The sequence below is a fragment of the Oreochromis aureus genome, linkage group 20 (assembly GCF_013358895.1).
Source record: "Oreochromis aureus strain Israel breed Guangdong linkage group 20, ZZ_aureus, whole genome shotgun sequence".
Lineage (NCBI taxonomy): Eukaryota > Metazoa > Chordata > Actinopteri > Cichliformes > Cichlidae > Oreochromis > Oreochromis aureus.
The window spans coordinates 32,015,422-32,041,433 of NC_052961.1; the positions used below are offsets into that span (position 1 = coordinate 32,015,422).

General features: G+C 39.2%; 1 protein-coding gene across 2 annotated transcripts in view; it reads right to left on the reverse strand.

Annotated features, from left to right (window-relative positions):
- The window catches only part of lamb2l (laminin, beta 2-like), an 80,051-nt gene that overhangs the window by 36,912 nt on the left and 17,127 nt on the right, over window positions 1–26,012 (reverse strand). Inside the window, exons 1-3 of one of the 2 annotated variants that reach the window (XM_031728790.2) lie at window positions 20,284–20,483; window positions 18,256–18,323; window positions 6,252–6,421 (exon numbers count right to left, since the gene is read on the reverse strand). In XM_031728790.2, the coding sequence (XP_031584650.1) occupies window positions 6,252–6,421; window positions 18,256–18,323; window positions 20,284–20,291 (246 nt within the window). In that variant the 5' untranslated portion in view covers window positions 20,292–20,483. Of the gene's footprint in view, window positions 1–6,251; window positions 6,422–18,255; window positions 18,324–20,283; window positions 20,484–26,012 lie in introns of those variants that run through there. The other variant, XM_031728791.2, reaches the window with a different exon arrangement.

Sequence of the window (26,012 nt, forward strand, 5' to 3'; positions counted from 1 at the left end):
CTTCTGAACTGGTGGACAGAACCAAAGAGCGTGGATATAATTGTCCGGTGAATTGGTTTGGCAGTGTGAGCAGTTGTTGGTAGATGTAAAGCCCATCTTGAACATCCGATGACCTGTATAGTGCACTCTATGTAGTATTTTGTATTGAATTAATTGAAGACTGGGATTTCTAATTAGATGAAAGGTTTTTGAGCAAATCTGAGACCAGAAGTTTTGGTCTAAGTTAACTGATAAATCCGCTTCCCATTTTGCAATAGGAATTGATATTGATTCATCTGTTTTAGAAAGCATTCTGTATATTTTGGACAGTAATTTGGGGGTTTTAAGAGTCAGAAATTTAACCACACTTGGTGGTGTTTGTAGTTCAACTTGACCTGGTTTAAATCTCTTTTTTACTATGGATTTAATTTGCTGATACTCTAAAAATCTTTTCTTGCTGATCCCATATTGTGTAACTAGTCTGTCAAATGAAATAAATTCTGTTCCTTCTAGTATATGTTCTAAATATTTGATTCCTTTACCACTCCAATCTGAAAAGTTTATCATATTATTGTTTTGTAATATGTCAGGGTTGTTCCAGATAGGTGTACGTTTGCATGGGATTAATGAAGACTCTGTCAACTTCAGAAACTCCCACCACGCTGTCAGAGAAGAGCTGATGTTGATGCTTTTGAAGCATTCATGTCGTTGGATGTTTGAGCTGATAAATGGTAGATTTGAAATCTCTAGATTATTGCAAAGTGCTTGTTCTACATCTAGCCAAGGTTCATCTAAGAGGGTATGTTTTTGCCATCCTGAGATAAACTGAAGCCTGTTGGCTAAGAAGTAGTGCTGAAAGTTAGGTAGTTCTAATCCTCCTTTATCCTTGGTCTTTTGTAGTGTTTTTAAGCTTATACGTGGGGGCTTATTTTTCCAAAGGAATTTGGACATATATGAATCTAGAGATCTGAACCAATCTTGCGGCGGTTTAGTTGGGATCATTGAGAATAAATAATTTATTTTTGGTAATACCATCATTTTTATAGCGGCAACCCTTCCCATGAGTGATATGGGTAGACATTTCCACCTAGCCAGATCACCTTCTACTTTCTTTAAAAGTGGGATATGGTTTAATTTAGTTAGATCTGCAAGCTTGGGAGAAACATTAATACCTAAATATTTTATATTTCCCGATTGCAGTGGAGTAGAAGAGGAATTATGGAAGGAGCAATTAATCGGAAGGACTGTAGATTTTGACCAGTTAATTGAGTAATCTGATATTCTTGCAAAAGAGTTTATCAGTTCAATCACCCCAGAGATATTGGTTTGTGAATTTTGGAGAAAGAGTAACACATCATCCGCATAAAGGCTGATTTTATGTTCCATGTTCTTGCATTTTATGCCCTTAATTACTGAATTCTGTCTAATTGCTGCTGCTAGTGGTTCGATAAAAATTGCAAACAGTGAAGGGAGAGTGGGCATCCCTGCCTGGTGCCCCTCAGGAGACAGAAGCTGGAGGATGTCTGGTCATTTGTTCTGACACAAGCTGTTGGGGAATTATATAATATTTTTACCCAGTTGATGAAAGAAGATCCAAAACCAAATTTGTTTAAAGTTGTAAATAGAAATTTCCAGTTAACTCTGTCAAATGCTTTTTCTGCATCTAAAGATAATATTGTAGTTTCAAGGTTTTTACTGTATGAGTAGTCTATCAAATTAAGTAATCTACGTGTATTTGTTGATGAGTGCCTACCTTTTATGAAACCAGTTTGGTCAGGATGAATTAAGAGGGGGGTTATTTTCTCTAGTCTCTTCGAGAGAGCTTTGCAGATAATTTTGAGGTCTACATTTATAAGGGATATTGGACGATAGCTTGAGGGATATACAGGGTCTTTGCCTGGTTTTAGCAGGAGATTAATGTTTGCAGAATTCATATTTGATGGAAGTCTGCCCTTTTCTTTGATTTCCAACAACAGAACATGCTTTCAGCAAAACCTTAACACTGACTAAATGCCATCAAATATTATTAGGACATTTCACTAAACGTATATCAACAACAGGAGATCTAACAGGATCTCAGGCTACTACTACGGGATGAAATGCACAAATAAAAGCTCTCTTTGCTTAACATTGTAACAGAATTTTTGCATAAGCAACATAAAAGAGTTGCAAAAAAGTCAAAGACTAGCACAGACATGAATAGGAGGAGAAAGTACAGGAAGAAGAAAAAATAGACTGACACACATGAGGCAGGAGTGAAGGTAGACGCTTGAAATCAGAGATTTTGGGAAAAATAAGACCATGTGACGACCAACGTCAAGAGCGTGAGTTTGAATGAAGGGTGGCTTCAAAAAAAGCAGACAGTGAAAGATGGAGATAAGAGCAGAGAATCTGCAGCGAAGGAGTCTCAAAGAGCACCAGGGATGAAGGACAAATGTGCTTGGAAGAGAGGTGGTGAGTTAAGGGATCCAGGGAGTGAGAGAGATGCTGAGAAAGAGCAAAAAAAAGAGCTTAATTTGAGAGGGGCCATAAAAAGGGGAGTACATGGAGGGAAAGAGGGCACACCAGATTTGGATGATGAGGGTACGTTGGCAAGAGAAACAGTAGATTCCAGAGCTGCTAAATTAGGTTGTCAAGGGCGATTAAGCTGCTAACAACAGCATGGCTGTTAATGAGACCTGGCTGAGAATTGAAAAGAAGGCATGCTGGATATAGCGTGCGTGTATCCATTCACACATACACACTATTTCAATTTGGATGTATATGTGTGCACATGCACATGGATATATATGTGCACACTACTGCCCAGGTGACTTAGAAATGTCCATTCTTCTTACTTTGACATACTGAAGCAAATTTTTAGCAGTTATCACTCCAGTATTCCAGAGTCACATTGTGTTTTCTTATGCAAGTTTATAATTTGAAAGGCTAATTATAATCTTTATAAAACAACCTTTTCTAATTACTTTTTAAAAACTGAAAAACTGTTGTGCTGATTTTTTTTAAAGCAATGATTTGACTGAATGAGCGCTGGTAGGTACTTCAACCCACTACCTCTGCAGGTATCATTATACCATGTGGAGGTCTTTAGAATATTGTTGGGTTTTTCCTTTGGTTTTATAAGATAAAGATTAGTACATGTAGGTAATAACCAAAACTTCAAAATGACTATAACAAAAATAGAATGAGAAGGCCCTGAGCTAATAAGCAAGAGGAAAACTAACATATCTGAGGCCCGCCATTACAAGAATGGTTATCTTTCCAGCAAGCATAGAAATGTTATGGTTTGGGGGTGTTTTGGTGACGGTGGTGGGAGATTTGTACAGGATAAAGGGAGCTGGTAGCCTCCCTTTATCCTGGTAGGGAGCTGGTAGCCTGGTAGCCTTAAAAAAGAAGGTAACCCTGTGTCTTACCCTGTGAACAACACGTCAGCCTGTATAATGAAGAATTACCAAATAACTGAACTGAATTCTTTTTTTTATACCCAAATTGGATCCAGCCAAGCAGCACAAACCTGCCATTTTGTGGATTGCTATGTGAGGACAAAACATTTCAAAAACACTTTAAAGCTGTAGCTGATGAACCTCACTCCCTGTGATCTGCTCCAATTTATCTCTAATTAGTCAGTCGTGGTCAGCAATACACCCACCTATGATGATTCGAAAACATTGTTTTGCTACGATACAGAGCTGGTTTTACTTTTTTAAAATTAACTACCACTTTGATTCATCATTCTTGTTTCTTTTTACCTCAGCACCACGTCTGAAATTGACATTATCCTGTCTCCTGCACACAATCTTCTCTCTTTGACATTCTTCCTTCCCTGCATTCTTGTCTCCTTTTAGACCTTTTTCTTCTCAATTTCTGGAAGTCTTTAATACAACTGGTGTGAGTGCAGCTCCTAAATGCAGTTGCATCTTCAATGACGCAAAGTGGGAAAAGTGTAATCCGGTCTCTGTGTCATGTTTGTGTGTGTGAAGGTAAACCCAAAATAATAAGCATAATAAACAAACCGTTTTGAGGCAGAAATCCAACAAAAAAAGAAAAACAATGCCTACAAATACAAACAGAAGATAAAAAGGGAACTCAACAGTGGACAAACAGTGCAATGGTAAATGGTAAATGGCCTGTATTTATATAGCGCTTTCTAGTCCCTAAGGACCCCAAAGCGCTTTACATATCCAGTCATCCACCCATTCACACACACATTCACACACTGGTGATGGCAAGCTACGTTGTAGCCACAGCCACCCTGGGGCGCACTGACAGAGGCGAGGCTGCCGGACACTGGCGCCACCGGGCCCTCTGACCACCACCAGTAGGCAACGGGTGAAGTGTCTTGCCCAAGGACACAACGACCGAGACTGTTCGAGCCGGGGCTCGAACCGGTAACCTTCCGATTACAAGGCGAACTCCCAACTCTTGAGCCACGATCGCCCCAATGAATAACAAAGGGCAACTGAAGCAATTTAAACTAACACATACACTAACCAGTGTTCATTTTTAGAAAAATAAAACACAGCTCGGGGGGAAATGATGAACAGGCCCTGAACTACAACACAAGTTCAACACGACCAGGGTATTTTTCTGTTATCTGGATTCACTTACACTAAACTCAGCAATCACGATAAGCAGTCACACAAAGTTGGTTATCCACCTGCTAAGGTAATCCAGGGATTCCCCCATGCAATCCCATGAAAGAGGTGATGGAAATCTTAACGTTATTATCAAAATTTATATTAATTTTGAAAAGATTACAATTTTAAAAATCCAGTGAAATTAATTTCTACTTGCAAAAAACAAAAATGTATTTTATTATTGTACTTAATTTAATGTCTTTGGCCCTCATGCTCCTTCATACCTTCCTGACACAACCCCAAAGGGATCTGTGTCTCCTCCTGGACATACATAACTCAAACAGAGAATTAGTCTATGTACAAATATTATACAAGGTCATCAAACAGGTGTCCTGTTTTGGATCATATTTTAACTCTTAGAGAAAAATACAATTTGTAAGATTTTTTACAGCCAACAGAAATAAAAATAAAGAAAAAGCGAAGTGAACAACCATCGCAGTACAGAAAACCTGCATAAGAACCACCAGTGCTACACCTAAGCGCCCTAGTAGTCACTGAGATTCAAATTTCTCAGAGATTTTTAGTAGATGCAGCTATGGTACCAAGTTGAAGCTCCTACGTCACCTCGTTCTCAAGTTATCGGATTTGCAAACATAGGTATCCTAGCCACTTGCCCGAAAACAAAACCCCACCAGCCTTTTACAGCTGAGGGGTGATAAAAACTAAAGAAATGAAGCTCAAGCTAACAATCAACAGAGAACAATGAATAATAAACAGAACTTGAAAGTCCACAACTCAAAAGCACTGAGTCAAAAACACAAGCAGCATAAACACACATTAAATACTGTGACTGATTACAATCTGAACCCTGTACCCTTCCTATCACTGCAGTAGAAGGCTGTCTTGCTGAGCTGGAAGTTGAATGTGGTGAATATTCCTACCCTGAGGCAAAGGAAGAGCAGGCACATACATGCAGACACACGGAAATGCATGAATGCAGGCAGCGTGAATGACAACAGCATGGTGAACATGCTGGGAGACGTATTATTGTAAACAGAAAAAAAAAAGTTGCACTTTGCAGAAATGAACACTATAACATCATTTTGTCCCGAATAACTGCAGCTGCTTTATTTCACTAAAACATCTTCATCATATACGTGTGTATTAGTATTGCTCCACAAAAAAAAACATACAAAAAAGAGAAAGAGAGAGGTGAAAGCATATAGGTAAAGAAGGTGTGGCTGACTTGTGTATCTACACCTGGGGCCTGTGTAGCGAGTGTTGCTCATTGAAACAAGGCTGCAAACAAACAGACAAATGAACAACTGAAGATGGAGTAGTGCAGAGGGAACAATGAAGATGGATGAATGTGTTATAGACAGAACATGCCAACTCATTTTTCTTTGCACTATTCAGTCTGCCATGTATTGTGAGGGAAATGGCAATGTGATGAGTGATAGTGAAATGAGAGTCAAGCAGAGTGCATATAAAAAAAAAACAGCTGTAGAAAAATCAATTGGTAAATTCAAATAAAGGAAGAAAATGATGTACTTATGTGGTCTGTCATTACCTGGATCTTCAAATATAATGAGAAGCTATTACCACTTATTCCCAATTCATGCACAGAATGAATGTGGGTGTGCTCTTTGTATTTGCTCTTTACACTTTACATTCAGGAGTTTGTGTGTGACTGACCTGCAGATGACTGACAATACAATATCGCTCTGGTCCATTAAGGCCGCAAGTAGAGGTGGCCGTTAGATTGACAGCACGTCCAATCAGGAGGTTTCCTGTTGCAGGGTAACAGCTTCCCTCAGTGCAGCCATGAGGGCTTGATGGGAGCTCTTGTCCAAATACACAGACAGCTGGCCATGGAGGAATGGATGGTAGAAACAGAAAACAGAATCATCAGAATCATTAATCACAGTCAGCTTCACACTAACAATGTTTCCACTAATTTAGATATTTTTCTTATATTAAAAAGAATCACAAATCTCAAATCGCCCCCCAGAAAGCTGGAAAGAATTAAACAGTCATAAAGTTTACTTCTTTACTGCCAAGTAAACTTCTGCTTTGAATCACATATGAGCAAACTAGACCTTTTGATGGCTTGAATCTACAGGAAGTCATGTTGGAAACTTTGTCTAAAGGGATGGGCACAGTCAGCATGCTTTCAACAACTAGTTTATCATGTTTTGAAGCATCAGTGTGAGCGTTTTGGCTTGTGTCTGAGGGCTTTAACCACAAGTGACCGGATTTGGACAAGAGGGTGGATTGGTTATTAACTAATACTAATAAGCCCATAATGTGCACATCCATAATGCAATGGTGATGTATATATTAGCCACTTCTGATAGGTAAAAGATTAATAAAATACCAGTATTTCTGGATTTCTCTACCACCAAGAAGACCATATTATTTGTGAGAGAAGTCATTTACAACTGCTCAAAAAGGGACAGACATGTTGAAAAGGCCCAGTTCAGTGTCCTGACTGACTCTGAGGAGAGTTTCATTAGAAAGCTATCAGCTAAACCAGTCATGCCCCTAACCTTAAAGCAATTTTTCACACAGGTAGGTTATTTGAAAGTGTTTTTATAAAGGGGACAAACAATGAATTTCTTATAATGTGATCATAATTTTTAATTGTGTAAAGTTCGGCACCTTAACATGGCAGTCTATAGGGATTGACTCACTTTTAGACTCAGGTGGTAAATGCAGAAATTGCAGTTTTTGCTATGTTTGCATTGATATTTTTAAGCTCTGGAGGTTGGTACTCACAATCAAATGCACTGTCTATCCTAGTTCAGTATATGTGTTGATAACAGTTCTTAAAAATGTAATCAGTTTATGGTCCAGTTTCTATCATTCCCATCTGTTTTTGTGTATTTGAATGTGTTCTATTATGCACACTGTCAAACTGTTTTCTTTTTTTGAGTTCTACTTTTCTTGTCACACTTTTGAATAAAAAAAATGTCGTTCTTGTCTGATTTAAAAGAAAAAGCCAAAGCTTGATAATCTCAGAGCACAGAGACATAAAAGATGAGAGATAGCTGTTCATGCTGTTGATCTAAAGAAAGCAAACAGGAAAGATATAGATGGTTTAAAATGGACTCAAAAGCATCCTCTCTAATGTGACTGACAGTAACCAGGCACTTTATTAGGAACCCCTGTACACCTGATTATTCAATGTATTTATATAGTCACAACAACAGTTGCCTCAAGGCCCTTTATATTGTAAGGTAAAGACCCTACAATAACACAAAGAAAACAGAGAAAACCCCAAAAATCATATGACCCCCTATGAGCAAGCATTTTGGCAACAGTGGGAAGGAAAACTCCCTTCTAACAAGAAGAAACATTCAGCAGAACCGGCCTGAGGGAGGAGCAGGCATCTGGGCGGTTGGGGTGAGGGAAGGGAGACAAGACAAAGACATCCTGACAGGTTTATTCAAGCAGTACATGCAGTAAATCACAAGAATAGTGATTAGTAGTTTCATTCTGTGTTCACATCAATCATCAATAGCGTTGCGATAGTGTGAAAAATGGCATGAGAATTCCCAGAGACTGTCAGACGTCAGGTTATTTTTCTTAACACAGAATATCTCTGCATCATCATTAACAGACTGCAAGTTTCTGAAACAGACAACAAATGGCACTCTAAAATGCTTTGGATTAGTTCTGTACAAAGCATGACAAGACAGGCTAAGTGAGCCTGCATACAAGCCTCCCTAAACATCATTAAAGCACTGGAAGACTGACAAAACCAAACATTCCTGGCATTAGAAGAAGACCTTAGAGATTTGTTAGATCATGCTGGGGAATAACAGCTTATCAAATGAATGTAAACTAAAGTTTCATCATGGCATTTGGTATTTAGGAACTATAAAAAAAGACAAATCTGTTACTGATCTTACTGGCTACAAAGGACACTGCTCCCTTACCCAGATTGGTTAGTATGTTAGTATGTCTCTGGCCTATAAACCATTGGATAACCAATGGTTTATAGGCCAGAGACATACTAACAATTCACTTCATTATCTCTCTCTCTCTCTCTCCATATCTATACATATATATATGTATGTGTGTATATATATATATATATGTATATATATATATATATATATATATATATATATGTATATACAGTTAAGCCCATAATTATTCATACCCCTGCCAAATTTTGACTTAAAGTTACTTTTGTTCAACAAGCAAGTTCTTTTTGAGCAGAAATGACACAGGTGTCTCCCAAAGATAATAAGACGATGTACAACAGGCATCATTGTGGAAAAAAATATTTCTCAGGTTTTATTTATATTTTAGCAAAAAGTATCATGTCCAGAATTACTCATACCCTTCTCAATAATCAATAGAAAAAAGCCTTTATTGGCTATTACAGCAATCAAACGCTTCCTATAATTGCAGACCAGCTTTTTGCATGTCTCCACAGGCATTTTGCCCATTCATCTTTAGCAATGAGCTCCAAATCTTTCAGGTTGGAGGGTCTTCTCGCCATCACCCTGATCTTTAGCTCCCTCCACAGATTCTCAATTGGATTCAAGTCAGGACTCTGGCTAGGCCACTGCAAAACGTTAATGTTGTTGTCTGCTAACCATTTCTTCACCACGTTTGCTGTATGTTTTGAGTCATTGTCGTGCTAAAATGTCCACGGGTTCCCAAGGCCAAGTTTTTCTGCAGACTGCCTGATGTTGTTGTTGAGAATCTTCATGTATTGCTCTTTTTCATGGTGCTGTTTACTGTGATTAGGTTTCCTGGTCCATTGGCTAAAAAACACCCCAAAGCATTAGGTTCCCACCACCATGTTTGACAGTGGGGATGGTGTTCTTTGGGTTGAAGGCTTCTCCATTTTATGCCAAATGAAGGCAACATCATTGTGACCAAATAATTCAATTTTTGTTTCATCTGACCATAACACTGAAGACCAGAAATCTTCTTCTTTGTCCAGATGAGCATTTGCAAAGGCCAAATGAGCTTTTGCATGCCTTAGAAGTGCCTGGAGAAGTGACGTTTTCCTTGGTCTGCATCCGTGGAACCCAGCAGTGTCCGTTGGACTGTCTGCCTTGAGACATTGCAACCAGCAGAGCCCAGATTCACCAGAATGGCCTTGGTGGTGATCCTTGGATTCTTTTTCACCTCTCTCACTATCCTCCTGGCCAGCACAGGTTTCACTTTTGGCTTCCGACCACGTCCTCTGAGATTTTCCACAGTGCGGAACATCTTGTATTTTTTAATAATACTTTGCACTGTAGCTACTGGAACTTGAAAACATTTGGATATGGCCTTGTAGCCCATTCCTCACTTGTGAGCAGCCACAATGTACTGCTGCAGGTCCTCACTGAGTTCCTTTGTCTTAGCCATGAATGTCCACAGACCACCTGCAGAGAGCTGCTGTTTTTCACCTGTTGAGTTGATTAAAACAGCTATTTCCAATTAATCAGGGTAATTAGGATGCTTTAGAACAGCTTTGACTATTTGGAATGGTATGGAACTTTGGATTTTCCCAGAGACTGTGACAGTTTGTAAAGGGTATGAATAATTCTGGACATGATACTTTTTGCTCAAATGTAAATAAAAGCTGAGAAATATTTTTTTCCACAATGATGCCTCTTGTACATCATCTTATTATCTTTTGTGAGACGCCTGTGTCATTTCCAGTCAAAAAATAACTTGCTAGTTGAATAAAAGTAACTTTAAGTCAAAATTTGCCAGGGGTATGAATAATTTTGGGCTTAACTGTATGTATGTATACATATGTGTGTTTGTGTGTGTGTATTGCGACAAGGGTAACAACAGATAATTTCAGCTGTAATGAACAAAAGGTGCAGATGTTTTGTGTTAAAAAATACTGTATTCAGTGAAATAAGTGGTGCATTTCCATTTTAAAGACAGAGATATTGTTACAGTAGCGGATCTTCATATTCGATTCACAAGCCAAAACACTTAGGCATCAGACTGCTCTTCTGAAGTTTCAGTGAGAGAATCACAGTAGTGACAATGTAACTGGCTCTCAGCTGAAGGTCAGGTTTCCTCATTAGATCTTCAAAAAGTAAACTGCAGATCAAGATCCCATGATTTGTTCCAGATTAAAACTGGGAAAATCCTTTTGTATGCTTAGTATGCATACTGTAGAGTATCGCAATTTCATTTTGCAGCTGAAAAGACAACTGTGGAACTCATTTTACGTTAAATATTTGCTTTCAAAACCTAAAGATTTTCTAGTTGACTCAGGCCAAAGGAACAAAGACTACAGCTCTTCCATTCTCTCTGTACACACAGACACATACACAATGCCTTGGAATCGGTTCAAGTACAAGATTAACAGAGGAAGATTTTCTGAATTCCAGTAAAACATTAACAATGCCTGGCGGTACTACAGACTATTCTACTATAATATACCAGGAAATACACAATAAGCTTTTAGCATACTGGCATTGCATGAAGAGCACATTAAAGCAAAAGAAAAGAGGTTTAAGTTTAAAATGCCACAACATGTACAGTGGTCACATACAGAAATGTACAAAAACATGCTGCAAGGCAAACCTGTGGACTGCTGATAAAGAGCAGACACACCCTGGACAAACATAAAACACACTTACATACATACAGGAAGGTAAACCGTGTTTTTAAGCTTAAATAAAAAGATTAAATTCTTTCAGAAGCAGAAAAACCTTAAACTTTATATTTGTCTTTGGTGCTGCTGAAAATTAGAGTTGTGCTCCAGTTCACTACTCTGAAAACTATTTAACAATACAGACACACAGAATATGAGTAAGAGGTATAACTGAGTTTCACCTGACCTCACTTTAAAGGTATGATCAAATAACCTGCCCAAGGTGAGGCACCATAAAACACTGTACATGGAAATCCTCTTGACAGACATTGTAATAAATTTGGCTTTAAAGTAAAACAAAATATGAGGATCCAAATTAAAATTGAGTCAAGTCACTCTAGTGCAGTGGTTCCCAAAGTGTGGGGCGCAGAGCTATTGCAGGGGGGGCGCGGCATGAAAAGGGAAAAAAAACAAAAACAAAAACAACGCTTGGACACTGCTAGCACGGGGCGCCCACACAAAGCATAAAGCAGGAGATGAAGCATAGCTGAATATGTTTCAAACCAACTTCATTCTAAGCCAAAGACTAGAAAATATGGTGAAGCATATCTTCCCTTTGGTTTCACCTGCACAAGTGCTGAGGTAGGTCTCCTGCAGAATTAGTTTTCCCTGCATCGGGAGCAGCGCTGGGGCCTGTTCTTCGTATTCCTCGCTTACTACATCCAAGATCAAATGACACATCCAAGATCAAATCATCGCGCTAACTTTGAGCTCGCTAATCCGGTTCTCCGAACGCACCTGTTGTTGACGATTAGTATAGCTGGATGAAGTAATCTGAGATCACTGGGTGGCTTAAAAGGGGCTACGATCGATAGTAGAAACATTGATCGGCAACCCTGTGATTGGTCGGCGAAGATGTCGAAGGAGTGCGCACAGTATTTCACGGCAGCAGACCAAGAACTCTTGATTGAGGGATATCAGGAGTTTCAGAGTTTAATTAAAACGCAGGGGAACACTGCAAAGGCTGCAAAAGCAAGGAGAGAGGGCTGGCAGAAAGTTGCTGACAAATTAAACTCGTAAGTGATCCATGATATTACATTATATCATGTGATATTATTTTATTCCACATTATATTATATTACATCATATCCTCTTTCACATTAGAGCCACAACAGGACCCACTAGAACATGGGAAAAAGTAAAAGTGAAATATAAAAATATTCCACAGAATGGTAATATTTATCACTTATATTGCTTTTAGTCTATGACAAGAGACCCTGGAATAATCTGTTTGTTTATAACAGCAACCAAGAAAAGGGCAGAGCAAATAAAGACAGGTGGTGGTCCTGCACCCCTCGTCACACCCCTTTTGTACTGTGACATTTATTGACATTGTGGGTTTTTTTGTGTGTAGTTTGACATAACACTCCATCACTTTTACCTGTTCCCATGCAAGGGGTGACTGAAGCATGCACAGTAAGTCGGGAGTAAGTATATACAGTACAGTAAGTATATATATATATATATATATATATATATATATATATATATATATATATGGAGAGAGAGAGAGAGAGAGAGAGAGAGAGAGAGAGAGAAAGTAAATAATACCCTCACGGGAGAATCGATATCTCTCTATGAGCACACCGTCGCGCTGAGCTAAAGGATCCCGTCTATCCCGCAATATACGCTAAATTCTGTAAACTCTCCTTATCAATCTTGCACCTTCCTTGCTCGCGTACAAACGGACAGGACATGGCTGCGACAGACTTCCCAAATCCACCTTCGCTTTTTAGCCGTGGTCTGTCATCTTGATTGCACGTAGTAATTTACTATTACTACTCTACAATATGAATTACATCTAACATGATCTACTACATGTTATAGAATGATTAATAGTACATTTCCCTTTTTTTCGGAAATGACCTGTATGTATCTGTATGAAATCAATAAAAGAATCAAATACATTATCTTTAGTTACATTGCTAATATTTATTTATGGTAAAACAGTGGCGAAATATCGCTCTTGCTTTCATATAACTGCAGCGGACATACCTGAGAGGCCGCGATCTAATCCTGTTTACATAAAGTAAACCTGCTCCCGAGCAGGTTTACGCCACGGATCTGTTGCTATGACAGCAAGTCCGAGATGAGCTTCGAGAACCGAACGATCCAAGATCACGCGAAATCGTCAACATTCAAATCCGGCTAACTTACTTAGCGAGGTACGAAGAACAGGCCCCAGGCCCCTGGGCTGTTCAAATCACGGACAAACAGTATCCCACAGTTGTTTATGTTTTTGAACCCATTTTGTAGAGGGTTTTTTTGAAAAATGTATTGACAGCAATGTTGAACATTATTACACAGGAAAAAAACAACTACATGTAAAATAATTACACCGTGATGCCTCTGCCTTTCTAAATGCAGGGACAGTAATGGCCTGTATATGTAAGCGTGTAAAACCTGCAGAGTCAGATTAACAGTATTTTGTCTCTATCTGCCATTCATCTCATGTAAACAATAACGTGGCGCACAGTGTGACGTGAAAAAGGCACATACCTTTGACATTGCGTGACAAACTCTGTATTCCTTGTCCACACGTAAACGCAAAAAAAAGGAGTTTTAAAAAATCTCCGTTCTCGGTGATTCGATACGCCGTTTACATGTGCCCGAAACAGCTGCGCGTTCAAAAATACCCGTGTAGGTGCGGACGGAGCGTAAAAGAGTTGGTAGTTTATTTTCTTACTACCTGTAATTTATTGCAGATTATTTGTATTTGCTTAATTGTTTAATAAATGTTTGAGGTGTGAAATAAACCGCAATGGAGCAAAATATGGGTGTGTGTGGTTGAAGGATGTGTTTGTGCGTGTGCGTGTGCGCGTGCACGCGCGGGGGTGGGGGGGCGCGAACATTTTTCTTGTTAAACAAGGGGGGCCCAGCAAAAAAAGTTTGGGAACCACTGCTCTAGTGTTTGGTGATCAGAGTGCTCCAAACACCAGAACTGTGCAAAGAAAAAAAAAAGTGCATTTAATGTACTCTGATAATTACCTACATCGGGTTTTCAAAAAGGGGAATTTTTTTAAAAGGGAAAATTTGGCACAATAACGACACTTTTATTGGAAATATAAAGACTGATAGAGACTATGATAAAAGCAGCATTAAAATGTGCCAAGAGATCCTCTCCCAACACTCTGTCTAGGCATGTATACCTCAGTACTGATTTAGCCTGTGTTTTAATTAATGACTGAGTTTGCGTTTTGAAGGAGACCACACATGCAAAGAATGCTACTGAATATAAGCCACTCTCAAAAGTGCTCTGACTAATGTCTTTCCTCAATCTGTGTAAGAAAATTGTGTTTGCTTTGGTAATTACAAGGCAAAGTCATCATCCTATGCAGACTAATTTTTGAGATGCTTCTAGCACCTCAGACATGACAATAGCGTGTCATGTCTGATCTTTCTCTTTGTGTGGGCTGCAGACACTTTGCTTTTACCTGCCCTGACTAGCATGTAAGACTTCAGCATGTGTATTGTTGAGGACTTTTTTTTTATTACTGTATATGTATTTGCAAATGCATTTATACTCACAGTACCCACAATTACTGTGTGACTGTGGCTGATTGCATTGAAGAATCTTATTATAATGATTGTAGTGTTTAGTACCAACTTCACCAGTTATTTTGGTCTCAGAAAACAGAGGGCTATAATAGAGGGCTATAACTGCCCTCTATTAATAAAATTAGGTGACAAATAATACAGCTGTGCAGTGCCTACCTTTATACTTAAAACTTACACCATCAAACATGACAGAGTAGTTGTAAAACAGCTAACTGAGCTAACTGAAATTTCAGAATTCATCTTAGTACAGAAACTGTCATGATCCTGGGTCCTTTGACCCGGCGTTTTGTGTTTTTCTTTTATTGTAATTTCGGTGCTGCTCTTCCTCTGTTTAGGTTTTATTCTGTTCTGCCATGTTTTCCTTTGTTATGTCCGCGCTTCGTAGTCTATGTCCTTGCATGTATTAGTTCCTGTTTTATTGTGAAGGTCTGTGTCTTATGTGAGTGTTTTCAGTTTGCCTCCCTAGTCTCGTCACGTTATTACTCTCAGCTGTGTCTCCCACCTGTGTGTAATCTCCCTTTGTTCTCTGAGTGTTTTTAAGTCGTGTCTTCTGTCTTAGTCGTTGCTGGTTCACCTGCGTTAGTCCCCTCCGTCATACTGTGTTGTTTCCCCTCGGTCTCCCTGCGTCTCTCCATGTGTATTTCCCGGGACCTCCCTGCGTCTTCGTTTCTGGTTTGTTTTGTTAGTGTTGCCCAGTTTAGGTTCTAGTTTCATATTCCCAGTGCCTTTGTTGTTTGTATTTCCTTCGTTAATAAATACTCACCTGCACCTGAGCTGCCGCTTCCTGCTCCTAATTATTCCCACACAGCTTGCCCTGGCAAACCGTGACAGAAACAGCACTAGTGAAGAATATTAATGATCTTCTTATAGAATCTGACAGCAGACTCATTTCTGTGCTTGTCCTGTTAGACATTCAATACTGCTGACCACAATATTCTACTACAGAGATGGATTTAAAGGAATTGCGCTTCAGTAGTCTGAATCATATCCATGTAATAGACTCCAATTTGTGCATGCAATTCTTACACATACACAGAAGTTAGTCACAAAGTTCCACAGGAGTCTGTGCTGGGACCACTTCCATTTACACAATGCTTCCCTTAGGCAATATTATCAGAACCCATAGGATACATTTTCTTTGCTATGCAGATGATACCCAGCTTATATCCATGAAGCCAGATGATACAAACCAATCAGTTAAACTGCAGCAATGTGTCAAATACATAAAGATCTGTATGATCTCTAATTTCCTGCTTCTAAATTAACACAAAATCGAAAGAGGGGTGATTGCACTAAAATTCTAGAATTGCATTAGCCAACATAAGCATGGGTTGAACTGGGGTTATGAAATCTTATCGCAGTCAGATCAGCCCATCATCCCTCTATGGCAGGTGTGTCAAACTCCAGTCCTCGAGGGCCAGTGTCCTGAAACTTTTAAATGTGTCCCTCCTGTAACAAACCTGAATAAAATTAGAAGGTCATTAGAAAGGCATGTTGAGGTGGCAACCCCTAGCCTTACTCAAGTAAATTTAAATAAATGTAAGTAAATGTAAGTTTTTGGAAAAATGTCCTTCTCAAAGTGCTTTTATTGCACCATGTTCATTCACTCATAAGCTGCCGTAACATGAATCAAATGGCTGGATTATCACCTCAGCTTGCAGTCAAGTTCTATAAAGTCTTGCTAATGACCTACTCATTTTATTCATGTGTGTTTTAGGACACCAGCCCTCGAGGACTGGAGTTTGACACCCCTGCTCTACGGGATCAGTGCTGACAGCGTCACAGTTGGGATCGGTCAAGGATCCACCGCTGTTCTGTTATGAATAAGGTGGCCATTTTAAATGGCTGTATTTGTACGAAATGTCAAAGTGACTGCAAGTTTTCTCCAACGATTTTCCATTTTCCATACTTGATCAACAGTTTGTACGGACTATATTGCGATCAGTAAAAAACAGTCTCTTGGTGAATAACAATTGAATAAGGGGGACATGTTCATAGAGAAGAGTAGATATGCTGCAGGAGAAGGATGGAGGACTCGTAGCGGCTGGGAAACAGGCTGGGCAATTGGCTGGTGGCAGCAATTGTAAGCATCTGTACCATCTGTGTATGCGTCATTCTTGCTCACTATTATTAAAGTTTAGCTTCTGACCCAGCACGTATGAATGGTTCCTTCCTCCCGTTAATAATCAACACAGAGACTGACCCACATACCTGAGAACAGGCGAGTTAGGAATGACAAGCATAAAATATGTAATCAGTCTTTACTGTCATGGGTGTGAGTGGCTAAAATATAAAACAATTTCTCTTTAACCTACAAAAGTACAGCATAACTAACCAGGGGATAAATCTTACAAGTGAAATTGTGGCTATGCTCTTGTGTGGCCCTAAAAACTATCACACAACCATACTATTAGGCCTGCAAGTCGTCTGATTTAGCTCTGCTGTCAGTGGCCTATCATTCCACAAATACCACCATGGCAGATTTCATGAATTTTTTTATTTCCATTCTAAACAAACATTTCAGTGTGTCTACAGGAAAATAAAGAAAAACCTCAAAAAATTTTCTCTCAGAGAGGGAATTCATCATAAGTGTACACTGTCTATTCTGAACCTGTGGTTCTGGTGTTAAATTTACTTAGAATATGACAATAGAGGAAATATTTTAATGCCTAAGTCATCGGCTGTTACTATAAAGTAAACTCACTTCTTATTAATGACCTATGAGGAAGTGGCATGCAGTGACTTTACAGAAAGACTGGCAGAGACAATTGCCCCAGCCCCATTCTCCTCGTACACACAAAAACACCTTTCTCCACTATTTACCTATTTAACAAGATAAACTAGATTAGATTAAAACATACCATGAACAGACAATCAATCTTACAACAACTTATGTCTGAAAGACCTTGAGGAGAGTGAACATAAGCAGTCCTAATATGCCAGGACAGGGGCTCAGGGACGGTAATGACCGGCTAACGTCAGTTCTCACAGTCATCTTCAATTTGTTGCTGGACCACTGTTGTACCTTCCTGCTTAAGACTCCTGGTATCATTCTAGTGCTCAAAAAACCCACAGTCACATGACTACTGCCCCACAGCATTCCTTTTATGATGACGTGTTTTGAGAGACACATTGTCTCCAGCCTCCCTCCTGCATTTGATCCACTACAGTTTGCATACCGCTCAAATCACTTTACAGAAGATGCCATCTCCTCTGTAATACAACAGAGCCAAGCACATCTGGATGATAAAAACACAAACATGCAGATGCTGTTCTTGAAAGTAATCAAAGAATCATTGTCGACTTCAGGAGGAGCCAGGACGGTAACACACCACTCCTTATCAACACATTGATAGTGGAGATGGTAACTCCTGGGAGTACAGATAATAAACACTCTATCCTGGTCACTACACACCAGAGCTCTTGCTAAGAGAGCTCGGTACTTATTATACAGGTCGAGGAATTTGTTCACCCCACAGAAAAAAACTAAACACATGTCTGACTTCTACTCACCCAGCATGAGGAGACTCAGATGAACATTCATGATGGGCATCATGATGGACAACAGGCTGTCTCTTTGCCTGTAACACACATAAATAATTTGTGAGAGAAAGAAATCAATAAAACATCTAGGCCACAGTAAAACACCACAATACACAGAGGCACTGTTTGTCCATACACTAAAGTAGAGTATTAACCACTGTCAGTCAAGGCAGGTGGTGGAGTCCCTTACAGATCTTAACAATGGTCTTGGCTGGTTGGAGTAATAATTACTCAGTGCTGTGGTAACAGCTGATGTTACAACACAACCTCCAGGCTTTGCTGTGATGTAGTAGTATGGGAAAGATAGATGGCCTTGACTGAAAAGAACCAACCAGTGTCTACATTGCTCATGTTAGATAGTCAGAAATGTTACTCTGAGATAAGTAAAAGTGGTTATCAAAAAGGCAAGAGGACCAGAATAAATGAAAAGACTAAGTGTATTTAGAAAACATGTCACATCCTGGATTTCTTTCACCCTACATAAACCTACTTAGTTAAGAGGGAGACAGGTTTTATTGCCCCACAAAGGTTTTCAATATGACAGAATTGCCCAGAAAGCTCAACTTTGCTTGCTAATCCAGGTTTATATTTTAAAGCAGGTCCCGGTTGGGAAGCATTTTTCACACTCAGCTTAGCAATAAAAAGACTAAATGCCTGCCGACCCACAGGGACACTGTCAAATGCACGCACACCGAGGGTGTGCCCTACACTGTCACAACACTCAGTTCAGTAATGTGCACATATTCAACAGATAGATACACAACATTTAAAAATAAATAAATTATAGCAATGCCATATTTAGTGTTAACTTTAACACAGACGGGTGGAGATACTTTTTGTGCATGTGAAAAATATCAAAGGATACAAAAAGTTTATTTATCTCTAAAGAAGAAAAAGCATCAAGTTTTCTATATTGGTTGAGAAATTTCTACTATGTGCAGTCTGCTTCTCATGATAAACACAATGTAAAAAGAGACTGTCTGCAGGGTTTCTTTGTTATATGCATATTCTTTTAGAACAGTTTAACTGCTGCCTAAATGCAGACTTTTTGCCTTTATTGAGACAGCCATGCAGAGAGACATAAAGGGAGAAGACACACAATAAACAACCTGGGATAAATTTGAACCAGGGCCTCTGCAGTAGCCTTACTACTCAACTTGGTGAGCTAGATTGTAAAGACAATAGTTCGTATATTTATCATTTATAACTGCAATAATGTATTGCTTCATACACTACCAGAATTTTACATGTGACACTATTTACTCTAGACAATGGAGCTGATAGGATGCTCAAGTAAAAAATGGAAACACAAAATGCTGGATTTTTATCTATAACAGAAAAAAATCTTTTTTTTTTTTACGTGTTTTGTTTAAAATCAAGAGCATATAAACTAGTTATTAATGCAGAAGGCATACAGTCATCTTTCCATCAATCACAAAACTTCGTGGGCTTACAACAGAGGTAACATGGATGTGCTTTTTTTTTTTTTTCCAAAACAAAAAAGTCCCAAAAAACACTAGATCCCTGTTACTGAGGGGCCACTTACTGCACAGTCTAAGAGTGGGAAGATCTGCAAAGAATCATAATGCCTTCGCAGACTTGCAAAGAGGCATTTTGATCAATCAGTAATATTATATTATACCCATCTAAGATCTACATGGAGGCATGAAGATGACAATAAACAGTTTTGATCAAAACTACATTCTAACAAAAGCCATTTGGTAAGAGTTAAAACAAAGAAAAACACAACCTGTAGCACTACTCTTAAATTTTAACAGTTTACAGTTTAGACACAAGTGGCCTACATGAGGGGCGACAGCATGAGGTTGCCTTTTAATCTGAACTCTTTGCCACAAGCTACAGAAATACCCAAAAAGGTATTCAAAGTTTAGCTGATATTTTACAAATGAAAAACCTATTTTAAAAAAATAACAACAAAAACACAACTGTGTAATATTCACGATGAATCCAACTAACTGAGAGCAGCCTTGTACTCACACAGCCATGGGTCACCTCACTCTCCCCTGCACAGTGTGGTCAGAATTGCTCACTGGAGGCCAACGTCGCCTGACAGTGCGTAGATTCCCGTATTCCAGTGCACGTGTTCAAGCCTTGGACCCCAATGTGTACATTTCCGCGTGCATGCACATGTGCAGTGTGTATGTGCGCCAAAATGTGTAAAACAAACTTGAAAGTGCAACCGACGGCAGCGATGTAAAAACACAGGGAACGCCACCGGCCAATTGGAACGCAACGTGTCTGAGGAACCCCCTTCATTCCACTCGTCCCTCCCACTCCCTCTTTTTTGCTCTCCCTCCAGCCCCTCACTAGGGCATTGGGGTGAATGGGCAGCTATTCTTATTCTAATTCCACTGTCACTCTACGGGCCACTGCCTGAAAGAGGGGAATGGTCTCCAGGCTTTTGGAATGCACCACCCCTTTCTTCTGGACAGTTGGAAGAGTGAATGGTGAGAGAGGAAGATGAGGGCAGAGAAAAAGAGCGAGAGGGACAGTTCAATGAGGAAGAGGAAGAAGAGAGGATGATGGAAGAGGAGGGAAAATTTAATGTCAAAAACAAGGAAAAGAATGACAAAAGAAACTGAGAAGAGTGGTACCGGCAGTCTGATCACTTTAGCTTAACACAAACTAGGCGACTCCATAACAGCATTTTAATGGACGTTAGTAAGAAGAACTACCCAGAAGATGAATTTTTCACATCTACTCTGACCAGCCCTGTCTCTGCATTAAATGACAACAAGTCCACCAAAATACTGAAGAGTGAATTTTAGAGGAAATTTTCTGTGGTAAAAATCCCAAATATTCAGGTCAGGTGCTGTACAAACTAAATGACTAAATAACATAAAAGAGACTGACGAAATATATTCAAAGTATAAAGGAACCATCTTTGGGATTAAAAGAAAAAAAAATTTTTTTCATTAATGTGACTACAAACCAAATGAAATTAACCTGTGTGTCATTTTGGACATGTGACAATGAAGGCTATACAAACTTCTTTTGGCGACCAGAGGAGGTGCCCCTGTTTGCCATAAAACAATGTTACAGGGAATGCAGAATTATTAGGCAAGTTGTATTTTTGAGGAATAATTTTATTATTGAGCAACAACCATGTTCTCAATGAACCCAAAAAACTCATTAATATCAAAGCTGAATGTTTTTGGAAGTAGTTTTTTTGTTGTTTTTAGTTTTAGCTATTTTAGGGGATATCTGTGTGTGCAGGTGACTATTACTGTGCATAATTATTAGGCAACTTAACAAAAACAAATATATACCCATTTCAATTATTTATTTTTACCAGTGAAACCAATATAACATCTCCACATTCACAAATATACATTTCTGACATTCAAAAACAAAACAAAAACAAATCAGCGACCAATATAGCCACCTTTCTTTGCAAGGACACTCAAAAGCCTGCCATCCATGGATTCTGTCAGTGTTTTGATCTGTTCACCATCAACATTGCGTGCAGCAGCAACCACAGCCTCCCAGACACTGTTCAGAGAGGTGTACTGTTTTCCCTCCTTGTAAATCTCACATTTGATGATGGACCACAGGTTCTCAATGGGGTTCAGATCAGGTGAACAAGGAGGCCATGTCATTAGTTTTTCTTCTTTTATACCCTTTCTTGCCAGCCACGCTGTGGAGTACTTGGACGCGTGTGATGGAGCATTGTCCTGCATGAAAATCATGTTTTTTTCTTGAAGGATGCAGACTTCTTCCTGTACCACTGCTTGAAGAAGGTGTCTTCCAGAAACTGGCAGTAGGACTGGGAGTTGAGCTTGACTCCATCCTCAACCCGAAAAGGCCCCACAAGCTCATCTTTGATGATACCAGCCCAAACCAGTACTCCACCTCCACCTTGCTGGCGCCTGAGTCGGACTGGAGCTCTCTGCCCTTTACCAATCCAGCCACGGGCCCATCCATCTGGCCCATCAAGACTCACTCTCATTTCATCAGTCCATAAAACCTTAGAAAAATCAGTCTTGAGATATTTCTTGGCCCAGTCTTGACGTTTCAGCTTGTGTATCTTGTTCAGTGGTGGTCGTCTTTCAGCCTTTCTTACCTTGGCCATGTCTCTGAGTATTGCACACTTTGTGCTTTTGGGCGCTCCAGTGATGTTGCAGCTCTGAAATATGGCCAAACTGGTGGCAAGTGGCATCTTGGCAGCTGCACGCTTGACTTTTCTCAGTTCATGGGCAGTTATTTTGCGCCTTGGTTTTTCCATACGCTTCTTGCGACTCTGTTGACTATTTTGAATGAAACGCTTGATTGTTCGATGATCACGCTTCAGAAGCTTTGCAATTTTAAGACTGCTGCATCCCTCTGCAAGATATCTCACTATTTTTGACTTTTCTGGGCCTGTCAAGTCCTTCTTTTGACCCATTTTGCCAAAGGAAAGGAAGTTGCCTAATAATTATGCACACCTGATATAGGGTGTTGATGTCATTAGACCACACCCCTTCTCATTACAGAGATGCACATCACCTAATATGCTTAATTGGTAGTGGGCTTTTGAGCCTATACAGCTTGGAGTAAGACAACATGCATGAAGAGGATGATGTGGACAAAATACTCATTTGCCTAATAATTCTGCACTCCCTGTAGTTTAAGATATGCATGCATTGGTTTCACTTTTCAAACCTGTAAGCAGCATTCACCCATCCATCCATAGATGCAGCTATCAACCCAGCTGTCAGGGCGAGAGGACAGGTTGTCAATCTGTCACACTGCTAATTAGCTTCTTGCTTTAGCTTGATATTTAGCAGAGAGATAACACCATGCCAATAATCTTCTTCTCATCAACAATTCACCAGAAAGAGGATAATTTTATTCTAAAAATACAGTTTAATTTGTGAAAAACAAGATCAACTACTGGTATAATTACAAAATTACATGTGCTGAGACTTTGTTGTTCATTAAGTTCCTTTTTTACCCTAACCACTGAAAAAATAAAGGATTTGAAAATAAAACTGAGCTGAAGCATAAGCACAAGGTCAAAGAGTTCAATTCCATTCAAATCCCTGAAGTGACTGTGTTGCTGTGAATAGATCAGTAAAGAAAAAGGTGCAGGAAGGTGCATGATAGCGCACACGCGCATTTGGAATGAATATGTGTGGGTCATGTGCATGCATGTGTGTGATTCAGGCACAACAACTTAAGAACTGCAGCAGAGAACAAAGCAGCTTTCACAATCACAGCTCTCTGCTGATGTGACCTTTCACCTCTACTAAAAGAGCGAGATACGTCTCAACACACAGTAAGCACGTACATGGCAAGTGTAACTAGTAGTGAGTTCAATGTGGTTTCTTAATCTGCTGTAAGAGTTCACAAATCAATTACTGAAAATTTCAACTACAATTCTACAAACATCTGAGAATTGCAACATATTATTCAAAGACACTGCTTTCACAGAACTAAAGAAAAAATAGCAGATCAAAAATCAAAAAGAATTGCAAGTATGCCTCTAACACTCTAGCCTGCAGCTCTTTTTAACGTATATCTTGCAATCCTCTTGTAATCCAACTATGCGGGTGTCTGGGTGTTAGACAAAACTACAGTAAAATAAATCAGATAGGCAACTTATGAGTCTATGACAGTGGTTTCAGCTGCATGTACAGACATTATCAGACTTTCATCATTTTATTCATTTTTTAATTTTATAAAGTTCAAAGTGTCCCAGTTTTGGGCTGTAAGTAGCAAGCTCTTATGGATGTATTTAAATATAAGAAAAACATTGTTATGAATATGCAAGAGATAGGAACTGAACCTGGAACCCTTCTTAAAGTGGACAAATAAGACAATGATCATCACAGTTAGAGGTATTTGGCTAGGTTTCACTGCAGGCAGTCAAAGACCTTGAGCAAAGACTTTGGCACAGACAAGCACGCAATCTCTACAATAAGACAGATAAGACGGACCCTGAAGAAAGTTCAGTGCCACCACTATAACTCCTGCATAGCGGTCGGACAAAGCCAAGGAATCTCTACGCTCAAGTCCAAACAAACCCAGGTTCCCATATCCTTGAAAACCATAACATGATAAGCCTGACTCTGTGCGTATGTGTGTGTCTGTGAGTTTGTGTACATATGAAATGAAGGCCTTCAGCCTGAACTACTGAAATCACTGCTGCCAACACACTCCAGCTTGAGGCACTGTTGTTAACATGCTGTAAAACAAGGTTGGGCTGAAAATGGGATCAGATCATTTGTATAAGATCCTGGAGGAAGTTTACTTTCCAACAGGCAGGTGACTCGATATTTATGGTTGTGTCACCTGTAACACTGTCATCTGGATCAGTTAATCCATGATCGTTCAGTGCCTATTTATTATTTTTAGCTATGAATGACAACATTTTCTCCATTGCTTTTAAGTATTAGATAGAAAAGTGATATTACCAGTGTTCATCCATTTATTTTTCATCAAAACGATGTGTTTCAGACTTTTAAATTAGCCAAATCAAACATCCAGCCCCTTAGAGAACAAGAGAGCTCCTCCTCCTTCTTCTTCTGGTCAATAGTGCTGGGCGATATGACGATATATATCGTGTGGACGATAGGAAAGTGTCTATCGTGCCATTTGTCTTCTATCGTTTCTATCGTTTCTAACCCTAATTTTATAAATTATTACATAAAATATATAAATAACCCTATACAACCGTTCGGAGCAGGCACATTGCGTTTTGCCTAACTATTTTTAAATCCCCGTAGAACTGGAACCACGTAAGGTAGCGCAATAAAAAAAATTTTGCATATGAAACCGTAGGAGTTGTACTTACATCTTATTCCATTAGCTTGCCCTAGGTCACGGTTTCCTTCCACTTTGCAAAAATTAAAAAGCACTTCCAGCAACAAAAACATAATATTCCAGAAACACGCTTTGCCGATCCGATCAGCTGTTCATAACACTTCCTAAGTTGGAATAACTCAGCCGAACTATCGCATGCCTCTCCGAAACCGGAAGTGACGTCATTTTCGCAGAAAATGTAGTTTTCTAGCTTCAAAGCCTATGTTGGTGTTTTTAAAAGTCATGTTTGACTTTATGCTTTTCTGTATCGTTTCTGGGATGCTTAGAAGTCAAATTACACTGTTGGAAATAGTTTATTTTGATGCACATGCTGTTTTTTTTGCAAATTTGCATTTATTTATTTTCATTTTTCCTGTAGTATCTCAAAAATAAAACTATGAAGACACTCAAAATAAATTTCTCGTGGTTGGAAACTATTTTGTGCAACTTTTTTGTATTTACAGTTTTGAGGGATAAGCCCCTTAAATTTCTCTAACTAGAAATATATGTAAAAAACAAAACAAAATCGATTTTTTTGTAGTTTATTGCACTTTTAGCAATTTATATAGTTACTATGGACTTAATGCATACATATTATTAAAATTTGGTATGTAAACAGTATGTAAAATGTAAAGATAAGCTCTGGCGGACTTGGTTCTATGGTAGGTCTTAAAGGGTTAAATAGCCTGTGCAAATATATTAGTGTTGTCTTCTCACTATACATACTCTTAACTTCATGCAAGAGAAAATAAAGTATAAAAAAATGATATTTTTCGCAAAGAAACTCCGTCTTGTGTTTTTGACACTGCTTTACGTGGACCCGGATTTGCGACATGCTTTACGGTAACTCAAAACAAAGACTGCACCCTCTCCACTTGCTGTTTACAGACTGCATACTTTCCAGATGACCACAGGTCAGGTGG